The 15819-nt window shown below is 34.6% G+C and overlaps 1 protein-coding gene across 2 annotated transcripts in view; it reads left to right on the plus strand.

Moving 5' to 3' along the window:
- The first annotated feature begins 234 nt into the window (after nt 1-234).
- The window catches only part of rspo4 (R-spondin 4), a 55240-nt gene continuing 39655 nt past the window's right edge, over nt 235-15819 (plus strand). For both annotated transcript variants that reach the window (XM_028446371.1, XM_028446372.1), the window contains exon 1: nt 235-746. In XM_028446371.1, coding sequence (XP_028302172.1) covers nt 668-746 — 79 coding nt within the window. In that variant the 5' untranslated portion in view covers nt 235-667. The remainder of the gene's footprint in view (nt 747-15819) is intronic.

A 15819-nucleotide genomic window follows, 5' to 3' on the forward strand; every position in this document is an offset into this window, starting at 1 on the left:
ATTAAATGTCCCAACAGGAATAGCTCATATCAACTTGTTGACTTAGTCGACAGGTTTTCTTTCCTGCCAGGATGGCAGAGCGTGCTCAGACTGTTGCACGTTTATTGGAATAAGCAACAAAAATTTACACAATACATGCAGAGAGAAGCAAAAGCGGTGAATAAAAAAACAAAGAGAATGTAGGGGGGGGGGGGGGGGAAAGAGGGCAAAGATCAGGTTAGGAATATGGAAGCACTTAGTTGCTCAGGAGTGTTCCCTTTAAAGGGTTAAAGATGGCGATGGGATAAGTGGAGCTCGTTTATTGCAAATTTGACAGTGGTAGTTAAACGTTGAGTTTCCCTCCAATGTGCCAGTGCAGAGAGGCGGCTCCACCACCCCCTCATCCCCTCATCTCCTACTCATCCCATTCCCAAACTCAGCTCTACGAAACAGGACCAAGACAAGCTGGATTTCCTTCTGTTTTCCTATCTCCACATATGTTTCCAACTCCTCTCCACGCCTCGTTTTAACGTTGAAACTTGGAGCCTGAGCAGTAGTTGTCATTTTCTATTCCTGTTCTGTTTTCTGAGCACTTTGCTGTGGAAGTACATTTTTGCCCCTGCCACCCTTGGAGTCTTTGCAGATGTCCTCAGCTTGGCGCTGAAGCGGGCGTTCGCCGGCAGCCCAGATGCATTTGCGACTCGTTGTGATGTCGTTGCTATTTGAGGTTCTCAGGATGGGGGCTGGCGTCATGCACAAGCATAGTGGTGAGTACGCAAGTATTATTATTAGTAAAAAAAAAAAACTCCAAATTTAGATTTTAATTAAAGACTTTCTCATGAATTAATCTCAAATATTCTAAATCAGTGGTTCTCGCTTTCTCTAACTTTTGAATCCAAGTCCCCCCTTATGTCCGATTAGAACATTTTGCTCATAATTCTGTGAAAAAATAACTATAGAACATAACGATGGAATGAATGAGTGATAACACACATTTTAAAGATTCTCATTTTGTAAATCAGTGAATAAAACAGTATTTAGTGCCCCCTGAATAGATTATTTTTTATAGTTTTTATAATTTATGATAATTTCCTGCCTTGTGTGGAACCAAGACTGACTCAATGTTCTAATCAAGATCATTTCTATCATCATTTTGTGTTTTTGGTATCATTTTGTTGTTTGTCTCTTGTTTTTATTGTTCAGTATATTTCTCTCTTATTTTGTGTGTTGTTGTTATTATTTGAATTATTCTCTCTCAGTGTGTGTGTTTTTGGTGTCATTTTGCATGTTTCTCTGTTATTTGTGTGTATTTTGTAGTCATCTTGTGTGTTTTTCTCTCATTCAGTTTGTCTTTGTTGTCGTTTTGTGTGTTGCTGGTAATAGTAAGTATTTTTCTCTCTTTTCGGTGTCATTTTGGGCCTATGCTACGAATCTAGATAATTATATCCTGGAATAATCTCCGTTAGCGAGCTCCACCCAACCAAACATTGTCCGTCAGACAGCAGCTGTCGCGTGTTGATTTCAGTCTGGCTCTAGTGACGGAGGCGGATATTACAGCGTCAGACCAATCACACGGAGGAACTGTGACAAATGAGGATTAACTCTTTAAAAATATGAAGAATTAAAATACATAATTCAGATGAAAAACAACACTGTTGCTGCTGTAACAGCAGAAAGTAATTAATGCAGGAATTAATGAGTGTTAATAACATTTAAATAAGTGAGATTATAAACAGTGAATCAGTTTCACTTTCTCTTCTCTTTTTACCTTGTTTGTGTCTCTGATGCTGTGTTCATACAGATCAGCCTACATCATAAGGTGGAATATATTTATATTTTATATTATCTACAGGAATGAGGCTCTTTGCATCACCACAGAATACATTCATTATTGAATTAATTAATCAGTGTGAAAGCGCCCGATGCATGCAGGCTTCATCAGCTGACTTGTTTTTATTGATTTTACTTTATCAGTCATCAGATATAAATCTATATGTTTCCTAAATGATGTCATCATTGCTGAATATTTTCTCTCTCATCAGCTGTCAGATCAGATCCACACAGTGACGTGTTCAGACGATGATCCACCCTTTCTAAGAGATCTGATTGGTCAGGAGGGGGGACTTTAGAATTCGCTAAGATCCTAGCCAGAACTAAACCTGCTCCCGAGCAGGCTAGTCGTTCAGCATAAGTTTCCATGGTGATTTAGCTCCGTAACACGTTAGCGAGCTTCGTAGTCCAGAACACACTGATTTAATCCCGGAAGTTAGCGCGATAAGAGTTAATCTAGGTTAATAACACATCCTTTTTACTATTTTATGTTTTTGCTGTCGTTTTGTAAGTTGCTGGTAATATTTAGTATCATTTTTAACTAAACCCCATATTTTTAATATTTTCATTTGTTAGTTTTCCTCTCTCTCTCTCAAGTACCCCCTGTAGTGCCATCATGTACCCCACATTGGTCTAAATTAATCTAACAATATTTGACATGAGAAGCAACGGTTTTTCCACTTGTATTTTGGAATCTGACTGAATCAATGACAACAATAAATGAGCTACGACAACTATATAATGTATATTATTTTCATCACTGAGTGTTAAGATAATGTGTAATATGAATAAAGAATATTATGATTGCATTGTTCACAAACCACTAACTTAAATTTAACTAAACTACATTCATGGTTTTTTTAAACTTTCTAAAACAAATATGTTTTTGTATTAAAATTAAAATTAAAAAAAAAACCAGCACTGAGTCCAGAACGTTCCAGAGAAGTATAAACTGAACAGTGTAAAATAGTTAGAATATCTGTGAATATCATGAAATAAACAGAGAAACTGATGAATTTAGTTTGAAATAGTCTTTCTACATAGTAGTTGTAAAGAGTACTGATATATTCTACTGAAGTAGAATTACTGTTAGGTGATTGAAATTGTACTTACTGTAAGTACAAGTAAACCATAGATAAAATACTCAAGTACAAGTAAAAAGTAGCTCTATTAAATAGTACACAAAGTAAAAGTTACTATAGTTACTTTCACCCCCCGCGTTTATTGTTGGTAATAAATCTTGCCACGGTTCCCTTACATACAGTAAACATCACATGAATAAACTTAAAAAGAAAGAGACCAAATATTGTAAAATGTAACTTTTAAAATTTTAAATAAAAAAACACAGTTGAATTAAACAAAAATAAATAAATAAAAATGATCAGGCTTAAAGTATAGCTACATAGCTCCAAAACAGATAAAATAGCATCATTCAATGCTGTTTTGACGTTGTGCATTATTATCATTAATCTGATTGGTTGACTATGATGTGATGCATTTGATTGTTGTCTGGTTATTTATTTTTTTGTAGTTTCACAATGTGTGTTGATCATTTTAAATAAAAAAAAAAATAGTTTACTCAGTAACAGTTAGGTGTAGAAATGTAATGATTTACTTATTTAAATATATATTTAAGTAAAATTGTAGCTAAAAAAGTACAAGTACCTATAAAAGCAACTCAATTACAGTAACGTGAGTACAGACGATGCTATCAGTAGCAGCGCTTCTAGCCCCGCCCACATCCTCTACCACAGAGTGGTGGACTGTCACTACAATCATTTATCACTGACTTTGTTCATTTGTCACTCATGGATTTATTCATTTTGGTTCTGAACTTTGTCCGAGTGTCCGTGCTAGCTGTCTATGCTAGCTGCTATATGTTTAGCATTAAGGTGCTAGCTGCAGATAGAACAACTCCGGTGATCCACAAAGTCTTTTTTGCACAATGTGCAAACAACTGGACTTTTGTTTTCCATCTGGTGTTTTTTGCTTTGTTTAGTTTTGCTATTAACGCCCACTAAACACAGCAACGTCGTCTCCTCTGGTTCTCCTGTTTCTTGTGTTGTGGTCTGTGCGTCAATATTATGCGTATACCGGGAACGCGTAAAATAGTTCCGCACTGTTTGGAGTGCAAAAATAATAAAATCAATTAACTGCGTTAATTCTTTTTAGTGCTTTATTTTTTTGTAATGTTTTAATCGTGATTAATGCAATAAAGATGATGACATTTGGTAAATGAACAGGATTTAACGTCCTATTATCCTCAAATATTACAAACACATCTTACCTTTGGGGTCAATCTGACCCCTGGGATATTTGCCTTCAGAAAATGATTTACAGTAAATTGTTGACCAAGTTTTTGTGTCAGACATTTCATTTTAAATGTTGAATACATAAATAAGCCCTTGATAATGAAACCTTGACCGGTTCTCTAGCGCCACCATCAGAACAAATTTTTACATTAAAATTAATTTGATTTCATCCAAATCTTCTCAAATTTACTGACAACAATAATAACCACACGAGTATTATTTTTTTGGGAGATAAACATTGATTGGAGTCAAACTGACTCCAATGAAAATAATAGGAGGGTTAAAAACAAACACAATAATAGATGTTCAGTGCTTTGCTCAAGGACATTACGCTGAACAAATACAATGAAGCAGATTGGAAACAGTCTTTTAGTGACACAAAACATTTTCTTTTCCACCATCCCAGTTCGGGGAAAAAAATTAATTACTTGATCGTGCCTAGTCCAGAATTTAAAGACTTCCATCCCTGAATTGAAAGTGCATTTAATTATGTCTTTCCCTGGAGTGTTCAGCAGCTAAATGCTTGTGTCACTCCTGGTTAGTCGTCGTAGCAGCAGATGTTTCACAGCGTTCAGGGGTTAGTCCTCACATCCAGATTTGTGGCTTGTTATAATCTCCCTGAAGACATCCCCGACCACAGATACACAGGTATACAGTGTATGCAATGTATGCGGTGTATGTAGGGTATGCAGTGTGTGCGGTGTGTGCAGTCTATGCAGTCTATGCAGTGTATGCAGTGTATGTAGTGTATACAGTGTATGTAGTGTATATAGTGTATGTAGTGTGTGAAGTGTATATAGTGTATGTAGTGTATGCAGTGTGTGCGGTGTGTGCAATGTATGCAGTCTATGCGGTGTATGCAGTGTGTGCAGGGTATGTAGTGTATGTAGTGTATACAGTGTATGTAGTGTATGTAGCGTATGTAGTGTATATAGTGTATATAGTGTATGTAGTGTGTGAAGTGTATATAGTGTATGTAGTGTATACAGTGTATATAGTGTATGTAGTGTATGTCGTGTATGTAGTGTATAGTGTATGTAGTGTATATAGTGTATATAGTGTATATAGTGTATGTAGTGTATATAGTGTATATAGTGTATATAGTGTATGTAGTGTATGTAGTGTATATAGTGTATGTAGTGTATACAGTGTATATAGTGTATGTAGTGTATACAGTGTATGTACTGTATATAGTGTATACAGTGTGTGAACTGGCCACGTTCTCACCAGTGTCTGGTATTTTACCAACAATCTGGATCTGATCTCAATTACACCATCAAATTATTTATTCTAACTCCATCCAAAGTGTCGCATAAAGATTATGGAAACAAAATGTGTCACTGAGTCTTGTTCAAAAACAAGAAGTTATGTTTTTAGAATTTATTCATTATTTTTATAGTTGACTAACAACATTAATGACAAAGGGGATTGGTGCACAGAAACTACTACTACTAACCACTAAAGAGCATCACACTTACATTTATTTATTTTTTTACATAACTGTTTATGAGAAGCAACACCTACAGTACGTCTAAGAGACGTGGAGCACAAAAAACAAAATGTGAAAATATATCTACTAACTTTGAAGAGCATCACATTTTATTACAATAAAATTAAGCATTTTGAATAAGAAGGTATTATTTTATTTTATTCATCATTTTAATTTTAATTATTTTTTTGTAATGTTTTAATCGTGATTAATGCAATAAAGTCCCAGCCCTTAATATTTATACAAACACCAATAAAAACACAGTTAAAGTTTATTATTAATCGTATTAATTGGCCGATTTTCTAATGGTATGAATGTTGAATTAAGTTTTAAGATGATGACATTTGGTAAATGAACAGGATTTACAGTAACGTCCTATTATCCTCAAATATTACAAACACATTTTACCCTGAAAATGAATTACAGTACATTTACATTCTCAATTACTAAAGTTCAATCATAATCAGTCACATTTACTGAACCTTTAATAAATAACCCCATAGAATGTAGCCTTCCTCTTGTGTTAGCTTTCTGTTAGCATCTCTAATGATAATAGTTTGACCCATGTCTTAAATCAGCTGTAAAATACACTAAAAATATTATCTATCATCTAATTAGTTTTTTTATCTTTGGTTACCTTGTTAGGCTCCTTAATTAATTAAAATATTGCTATTATGTTTTTGATTTTGGGCGTCTGACCCTTTTTTCTGTCAGAATACCCCTAGATTTACATTTCTTTTTGGTAAACTGATTCTTGAGAGAACTTATAAACTATATAAGAAACATATTTCAATAATCATTAACTACGTATGTGTTAGCCAGTTAGTTTCACAAGTTTACATTTAATGAAATTGTAAATTAGAGTTTTTATAGAATTTCAGGGCCAATTACAATTAGAAAGTTGATTATCTGAAGTCAATTACAATTCAATTATGATGACGACAGCAACAGAATTTTGCTGGTAAAGATGGCAGCTCTAACAACTGGTATAATAATGATAAACTTGGTAATATTACAGCCTGTGCTTACAGTAAGGGCCACATTTACAAATATTATCAGAGTTACTGTCTTTTAAATTACCAGTGGTTCCCAAACATGGGTACGTGTACTCCTGGGGGTACGGGAGCACATTGCAGGGGGTACTCGGAAAGATTTAATATAATATGTTCCTGTAGTTCCTTTTTTAGGTGATTTTTTGCACAAATTCACCACAAACTAACACTACCAATAGTATTGCTCATTAAAATAAAATACTATATTTTCTTGTCATTTATTGAAACAGGATTATTTCATGCTGTAGAGACTATTTTTTTTTTTTTTTATCACACTTCTGACAATAGGAGACAATAATTAGCTACTATTTACAAAGGAGACCATATTTACTGGCATTAATTGGTATTTTTTTAAAAAATGAATAAATTCCACATTAAATTCCACTGAAATTCCAATGAAAAATCATATGACATCATGGAGAGAGTAGTTACAATATGAAGAGGGGGTACACGAGTGGACAAAAAAGATTGGGAACCACTGCACTAGATGTTGGTAAAATCCGGGCGGACAAGACATGTCCAGGTTAAATTAGGACGTCCTAAAATAACTATAAACACTGCATTTAGTGGATATTATTAGTAAATCAGGATATTTGATGTTAATGGTGGTGAGCAGCTAGAAGTTGAGAGCGTTTTAAGGGTCCAAGGGTCAAATGCTCGCTGTGGCAAACGTGTGGTTGACCCGCTGTCACAATTCATCTGGTCACAGTGCTTAGATTTACCGCCGTCGCTTTATTCTCCAGACTTTCTTTTCCTCTTCTTTACCTTCCCGATCCCTGGTGTGTATAACCTCCTCCTCTTTACTTCCAACTGTTCACCTTCTCCCCGTCCCCTTCACATCTGGACCTGGTTCTTTTAGCTGTTAAAAACACACACACACTGGTTCTCACACGCACACACGTGGATTGAAGGAGGTTAGTGTTTCAGTGGAAAGCTGAACTTCAGAGGTCGAGAGGCCAAAGCCATTATTGTTCATTAGTGCTATTTGTGTTGCTCTACGGTTACTGTAGGTAATGGTGAGCATGTGTGAAGCTTTTACAGGAGAGTTGTTGCACTCAAACACATCACCTCTGCAGATAAATTGCTTCCCCCCGCGAGAGCACAGAGATAAACTGGTGTCTGACATTTCACCTCATACAGTAACACACTTTAACGTAATGAAAACATCACAAATGTAAATATTTTCAGAGGAATCAAACTACGCACAGTTAAATATAGGAGGAGCATCACACCCTAATATTAATCCCCCGTGCTGGAGTCGGTGATAAAGTGGATAAAGTTTCTGAGGTGTGTTTCTGTTCAGTGGGTGCAGTTATTTTTTCATTATTCACGTGCACGTGTACACCCAGACATGATCGGTGCATTATTCATGCAGAGATCAGACACACATGTGTAAAAAGAGCAATTGTTATCAGGTGCAGGTGATGCAGGAGTGGGAAACAATGATTCCATTCTGAAATGTCTATTTTAAAATTACACAAAAATGTCTCCAAAAACAACACTAATCCAAAACTTGACTCAGAATCCAAAACAATAGCAAAAATACACAAAAATTAATCGAAAGAAACACAAAAAAAGATTTTCTCTTTTAAATTTCATTACTTTTCTAACTATTTTTATTTATTTTCTAGAAATTAAGTTCTTTGAATATTTTAAAATGACTGCAGTCAAGTGAAATAAGCACCGGAAAATTGCGATCCTCCAAATAATGTGGAGTTTCATTGAATTAGTGTATTTTGAAGGGCTGTGATATTAATTATTTAGTAATTTACATAAACAATACGTCTTTTTTTACTTTCTCCTGTGGGCCAAATTGGATGGTCTAAAGGGCCAAAATTTGGCCCCAAGCCTTGAGTTTGACACGTGCTTTATATCAAACATAGACATCACCACAGAGGCCACTGGTTTTGTTTTCAGGATTTCTGCGAAATGTGTGAGAAGAAAAATGCAAAAACATCTTCAGATTTTAATTGTAAACGTTTTCTGGAGCTGTAACTATTATAGATCAGTGCTTTGCTCAATAAGTAAATAAAGACTAGTTTTTTCGTCCATACTTAACATTTTCTATGGAAATATTGAGTTAATATCCAAGTTAATATAAAGGTGTAAAAACAGTTGACATGTCATACATTGAAGGAATCTTTATGGGTTACACATGCTGAAATAAACAGCAACTTTTTGCAACATTTAGCAACAAACCACTACGCGAATAGCGCTCGTTCCCGTCAATGACCTTTTATTTTGGGACTTCTGGTGAATTTCCATAATATCGAAATATTTAGTTTCACCCGTGACATTTATAATTAGCATTTAGATTTAGATTAAACATTTAACATTTAAGATTTGCATTTAAGCTTTAGATTTAACATTTAGATTTAAATGCAACATTTAGATTTAGATTTAATAATTAAAATTTACATTTGAATTCAATATTAACATTCAACATTTAACATTTAGATTTAGATTTAGAATTAACATTTAGGTTTATTAAGAAGCACCTTTAATAAGTATTTACTGCATTGAAATTGCCAAATTTTGTCCATTAAATATTGTAAAATACTCACAGCTTGTGAAGGAACGTTACATTAAACAATAGATAGATAGACAGGTAGATAGATAGATAGATAGATAGATAGATAGATAGATAGATAGATAGATAGATAGATAGATAGATAGATAGATAGATAGATAGATTTAACTAAATTACTCCAAGAACTTAAAACGACAAGAAAAGCACTCCACAATGACTGCAAAAAAATGTACAAAAAAAAACAAAAAGGTCAAAAAGGTCAAAAATGACTCAAAAATTCCAAAAACAACAGCAAAATTACACTGAAAACACACAAAATTACAAAAAAAATATGTAAAAAGGAAACAAAACACACAGAAATGACACCAAAAACACACAAACCCTTTGTTCTGTATCCTGTATAAATGCTCAGGTGGCCGAACTATAAAAACGTATACATTTTTATCGTCGATCTCTAAACTCTGCACAGTTCATTTTCAAGCCTTACGGCGTACAGTGAAAATCAATAAATTGTGTTTTACAGCCTTTGGTTTTAAACGTTCCCATGTCTCCATGAATCCCCAACAGAGCTTGTTACACCTGGTGCTTGTTAAAATCTCAAGGCAATCCCATGCAAGGTCAAAGGTCATTCGTTTTACGCTACCTAAACCTGCCCGCTCCTCCTAAAGTCCCTCTAGCCCGTCGATCGATAGCACATGTGCAGAAAAGTGTTTGTTCAAACTCAGCAGGAAACAGAGTTGGAAGTGAAAGAAGTCCAAGAGATAAAAGAAGCATCAATTTCTAATAACTGAGATCTTAACAAATACATTAATCTAGTCTAAGTTTTACATGGGTTTTAATTATAGTCAAAAAGATGTTCACTTCTGGATGAAAGCATGATCATTTGTACGCGGGGGTTTTAATGGGACCCACACTGGAAAACCAATGGTTCCCACTCAAAAACCAGAGAAATCCAAGATGGCCACCATCTACATTGCCAATTTGGAAATTCTGTCATTACTTTGGTTCTATTTGAAAAGAGGTGGATTTTAGGTTTTCAAGGTCAAAGGGTGAAATAACTGAATAGTCAGGGATGTCCAGAAGCGTAGGCGGCGGGCGGAATCTCCTACTACTCTCTTTCTGGCCGCCTTCTACTCTTAAACGTGTTCATAAATGATTCCTTACCCCTTTAAGCACTGAAAAAAATATCTGTAACTATACATGAATATATGTAAAAGTCACATTTTTCTATTAGCTTTGTCTGCTAGCGAATAGGTTCTCTTCTTCACTGCGCTGAAGAGCTGCATCCCAACCAAACACTGGGTTACCAGCGCCCTCTGCTGGTTCAAACATATATCTGGCGGCTGTAACTGAAAAAAAAACATTTGTTCTCTATAAACGTTTCCCCAATAATATAATAAATATTAACATTCACAACATTACTGAATTCAACTAAATCAAATAAATATTATCTTTAAGAAAGATTCAACAAAGAATTGTCGCTTGTAAGAATAATTCACAGAGCAAATTTGAAAAAAAGTATATTATGAAGGGGTTTTTAATTATTTTCTTATAATAATGTGCTTGTGTTAGATACAGTATATTATGAATATTAATGTGCATTGATACAACTAAATATATTACAAAAAACAACTACAATCATGCAGATATGTTCCAGTACCAGACAGCATTCTACAGAGGACTACTAAGAGACCAAGCACCCATACTACTGCTATACTATAAATTGGTACATTTTATTTTGTCTGCACATGCTGTCAAAGGTCAACACTAGAAGAAGTGCAATCTTTTATAGATAGCAATGCATGTTTTGTTATTGCAATTAAATAAATGAATTTGTTTTATTGCATAATTGTGACCATCACCAGCCCTCCCTAAGGAAGGGTAAGAAACACTTTATTAAAGTGAGGATATAAAAAGGGAGAGCAGTGTTACACTTAAGTGAGGGGGAAGGGAACAGGGAAGAGGGAGTCAGGGTAGGAAATGGAAAGGGTGGGGAAGAGTCGACTGCTTTAAGGTGAGAGTGAGATGTGAGGTTATAGTTGTATATATTGTGCTTATTGTGTTGTGGAATCCATTCAGCCAGTCTGGTGACAAGTGTGTTATGACTTTAAACTCGTAGTGCTCAGATGTGACCCTATTATGTCATCGTAGCAAGGAAAACGACTGCTGATTTAAAAAAAAAAACAAGAACAAGAACAAAAGGACACAGAGAGCACAAACAAAAAAGATCAGTTAATCACAAACCCAGACATGATTTTTTACATCTTAAAACTGATCCAGAATCAGTAAATTGATTTGAATCCCCTCCAAAGTTTTATGTTTTCCTCCTTGGTCTAAGGTCACTTTTTGTTTAAGATTTTTTTAAAAAGTACTTTTATTTTGACGTAATCCTGCAAACAGACAAACAAACAAATGAACTCGCGCTCGTTTAACGTAGACTTTTGAAAACGGCCCAGATTTCATCAAACAATCAATGATCCAACAACAGATGCAGAGATGTTGGTTAACCACGTGTACTTTACCACAATAACTACAGAAGGCACTGAGGTCTGCACAAGTGTAAATAATATTTACTGTTCTGATCATGTTCTTGTATGTTGTATTGATTAAGTATGCTGATATTTTAAATCTATCTAAAGTCTTTAACTACTAAATAAAAAGGGTCTTGACTGATAAATATTGACAAAAATACCACCAAATGTGGATTGAGGTCACAACCCGACATCATCCTGCAAACTTCTCTTAAACATTCTAATTGGAACACTGATGACATCACTGTTGACATCACCATACCTTAGAATGGCCACTTTTGTTCTAAGGTATTTTCTCATTTTCCTGTTCCTTGTCCCATTATCAATATTTCCTGAAAATTTCATCAAAATCCGTTCATAACTTTTCAAGTTATCGTGCTAACAGTCAGACAGACAGCGTCGCACTGCATTAGCTTAGCATTAGCATAGCATAGAACACTGATGATTGCATTTGTAGCTAATATTATTTTGATATTAACCTTAATAAATATTGTAATGTGTGGTTTCTAGGTGAGATGTCTGTAAACATTGTGTGCTGTAAATGAGATCTACGCTCATCATAAACTAATTCTTCAGAAAAAAAAAAGATTTTCAAAAGACAAGGAATTTTCCTGTGACGCTGTTATTCCAGATGTTTTCCAATGTTTTAAGGGATTTGTATGAACCAAGCAAACTCAAGAGAAATCCCTGAGATAAAGCATAAATCCCATGAGTACTTTAAGATGTCAGGAATCATTTTTTCCCCTTTTTTTTCCTTGACTCATTGTTTATTGAGTAATTGTGACCAGGACATCGTAGCATGTTTCCCCTGATATCAGAGGACATCGTCAGTTTTGCTTTTTCTTGCCCTCATTCTTTCCATGATCTGTCATGTACTTGTCAGCTTTAAACACTTTGAAATTACTTAAACCAAAATCCAAAATTTTTCAATTTCTTAAATTGAAAAAGGGAACTGAGAAGCTGAAACAAACGAGAAACAGTCATGTTTTGGAATTTAGATTTTTTTTCATGTGACTTAGAGATTTGGCACAAATTTTGTCAACTTAATAAAGTATTATTTCATTTGTTAAACATTTACTTTTTAAATATAAATTCTTGTAAACGCCATCTTATTCTTCTTTGATTTAATGTGTTTTTTTGTTCTTATGTTTATGTCCTTGTTTTACTTCTTCTTACTCTGACCTTAAACTTTTCATCCTTTACTCCAGGGGTCATCAACACGGTGCCCAGGGGTCTCAGGTGGCCCACATGGTCCACGTGAGGGGTCCTCAGCACTCGTCCTCAGTCTAAGTTTCGAACTCATAAAGATAAATCCAAATGTCAGATGTAGTCAGAGCCTTAGTTAAATGCTTTAAATTAACCATCTTTAAATGTTTGTTTTCACTGAAATTTGGTGTTTAGATAAAAAATGTAAAAAAAAAAAAAACAGAAAGTAGAGTTTTATAAAATCTTAAATAATTGATAAATTGTAAGGAGATGTTTGGGTCAGTAAAATAGGAACATGATGATTCTCTATTCATTGTTTCATAAGTGGTCGATTGAAAATGAAACAATGGCATAATTTAAAAGAAAACTTCTTTCTTTCCTAACTTTTTAAGTCGACGCAAAGTCTTCCTTCTTTTTTCCCTCTAATAAAAGTGAAAATGGAAAATTGTCGCTGTATTTCTGTGTATATTAATCAGATTATTCAGTAGCTTTTAAGAAGCTCCTGGTTTAATAAAGTTTGGTGAGACCAGCTTTACACAATGCTGTGTAACATAAATCTATTCCTGAACTGAAATGTGTTAATTATCATTATCAACACATCCCCTTCTTTTCCAACCCCTGATTTATCCCTTGTTCCTTTATCTGGTGATGAATGTCATACAGCAAATATGGGCAACAGGTGGCCCAGGGGCCAAATGCAGCCCTCGGTCTAATTCTGTGCTGCCCTCAAAGTAAATACACGAATTTACTCAAAAATCACACAAAACACGTAACAGGACAATAAAAACACAAAAAATGTCCCCAAAAACGCACAAATAGCAGAAAAAATATGCAAAAGGACAACGGTAATACAAAAAATACTTTAAGAACCCAAAATGACATTAAGAAACAGAAACAAAATGACACAAAAATGCCCCTAAAAACACACAAATAGCAGAAAAAAATACAAAAAAAACTAATAGTATAAAAAATGACTCCAAGAACCCAAAATGACAACAAAGCACTCAAAATCAACTCCATAAAGAAAGAAAATGCAAAAAGAATTACACAAAAATGACTTCAAAAACACACAAAATGAGAGAAGAATCCACAACAGGACAACATAAAAACACAAAAATGTCTCCAAAAACATAAAGATGTAAAAGGAGAACAAAAACACTATATTGTAAACATAATATACAATTTAACTGCACTAATCCAAAAAAACGAACAAAAACACTGGAAAAAGACAACAGCTATTAGCAAAAATGACTCAAACTTTCCAAAAATGACACCAAATGACAAACAAATGCACAAAAGGACAACAGATATACACAAAACTGACTCCAAAATAGATTAGTCATGATTTTAAATGTAGATAAATGTGGCTCTGGGATTAGACAATCACATTTTTGTGGCAAATTTGATCAAAGCCAATGACGGGGAAGCGTTCAATGTGATTACCAGAATCGCCCGAGCCACAAGAAGAGCCAGAGATTCTATCTAACGTACGCTGACACGTTATTTAATGAAAGTGTCTATTCGTACAGTGACGTACGGAAAACCCCTGGAGCTATTGGTACGTTTACCGAAATACACGTGCGTAGCATCCGAGGGTTAGGGTTATGTTTATAATTAGGGTTAAATTATAACCCAATATCGCAACAATTTTTAGGATTAGTATTAGGCTTAGGTTTACGGTTAGGTTTAATCTTAGTCACGTGACCTAAACTGGCCAATGAGGGGCGCAGCGTACGGATAGCTACTGCCTTCTTTAATTGATCAAATGAAAACTCTTTTTTTGCACTGTAATCACTGTGGACTGGGACTCATGAGTATCTGAGAGCAAACCTTCCTTTAGTCCACGTTTTAAGCCTGTCACACTTTGACATTGGTTTATCAAAAAAAAAAAAAAACAATGTGCGAGAAAATTAGTAGCAGCTGTATAATTAAATTTGGAGTTGAAGTTTTTATTCTATCTCCAACATTCAGGACACTTTACTCAAACCTCATGCAGCACAAAGGGCCAAGTGGAGTGAGCGCAGAGGGAAAACTTACATAAGATATATTAAGTTAGGCTTAAAGCACTGTTGTACACAATGGTAAGTAATGTGATTGAGGAGAAACACCATTAGACTGGAGTCAAACGTATTTACTGATTTCTGTGCCAGAGCTGAGTCAGCAATGGGCTATAGCAAAAAATAAAATAAAACCTCAGGAACCATATTTTTCTGATGCTTTAGGGCAGAGGTATCAGCAACTTTTATCACAGCGGGGCCACAAAAATGTGTTTGTTTGATCGGAGGGTCACATGATCAACATTCATGTCAGCATTCAGAATAATGACCCATCTGAGCATTAATACAGGAAGGAACAAATAGTTTTTATAGTAATTTTGTTTGTTTTTCATCTAAAATATGTGTTTTTGGTTAATATTTGTGTATTTCTGTTGTCGTTTTGCTTGTTTGTTAGTACTGTGGGTTTGCAGAGTCAATTTTTTGTGTTTTCCCTTGTTTTTTGTGTCTTTTTTTGGGTCATTTTGTATATTAGTGTTGTTTTGTTCATTTTTGTAGTAGTTTTGTGTGTTTTTGGAGTATTTTCAGTTTTTATCTTGTCTTTTATAATATTTTCCTGCAGTGTTGTAATTCTTTGTATTTTTTAATGTATTCTTGCTCTTGTTTTGTGTATTTTTCTGTCATTTTGTACATTTACTTTGGAGGCCGCATAAAATTAGAGCAAGGGCCGCATGTGGCCCCCAGGCCACCAGTTGGCTATGCCTGCTTTAGGGTGTTCTGAACATGAAATCAAATGTTAACATTACATAAGTTGGGATGAACTTGTGTTTTGCACCCTTGAAATGTATTTGGAATTGATTTGTTTCCTAATCTATTTTCACGTTTAACATTTTAGT

Source organism: Gouania willdenowi, chromosome 5 (genome assembly GCF_900634775.1).
Source record: "Gouania willdenowi chromosome 5, fGouWil2.1, whole genome shotgun sequence".
NCBI lineage: Eukaryota > Metazoa > Chordata > Actinopteri > Blenniiformes > Gobiesocidae > Gouania > Gouania willdenowi.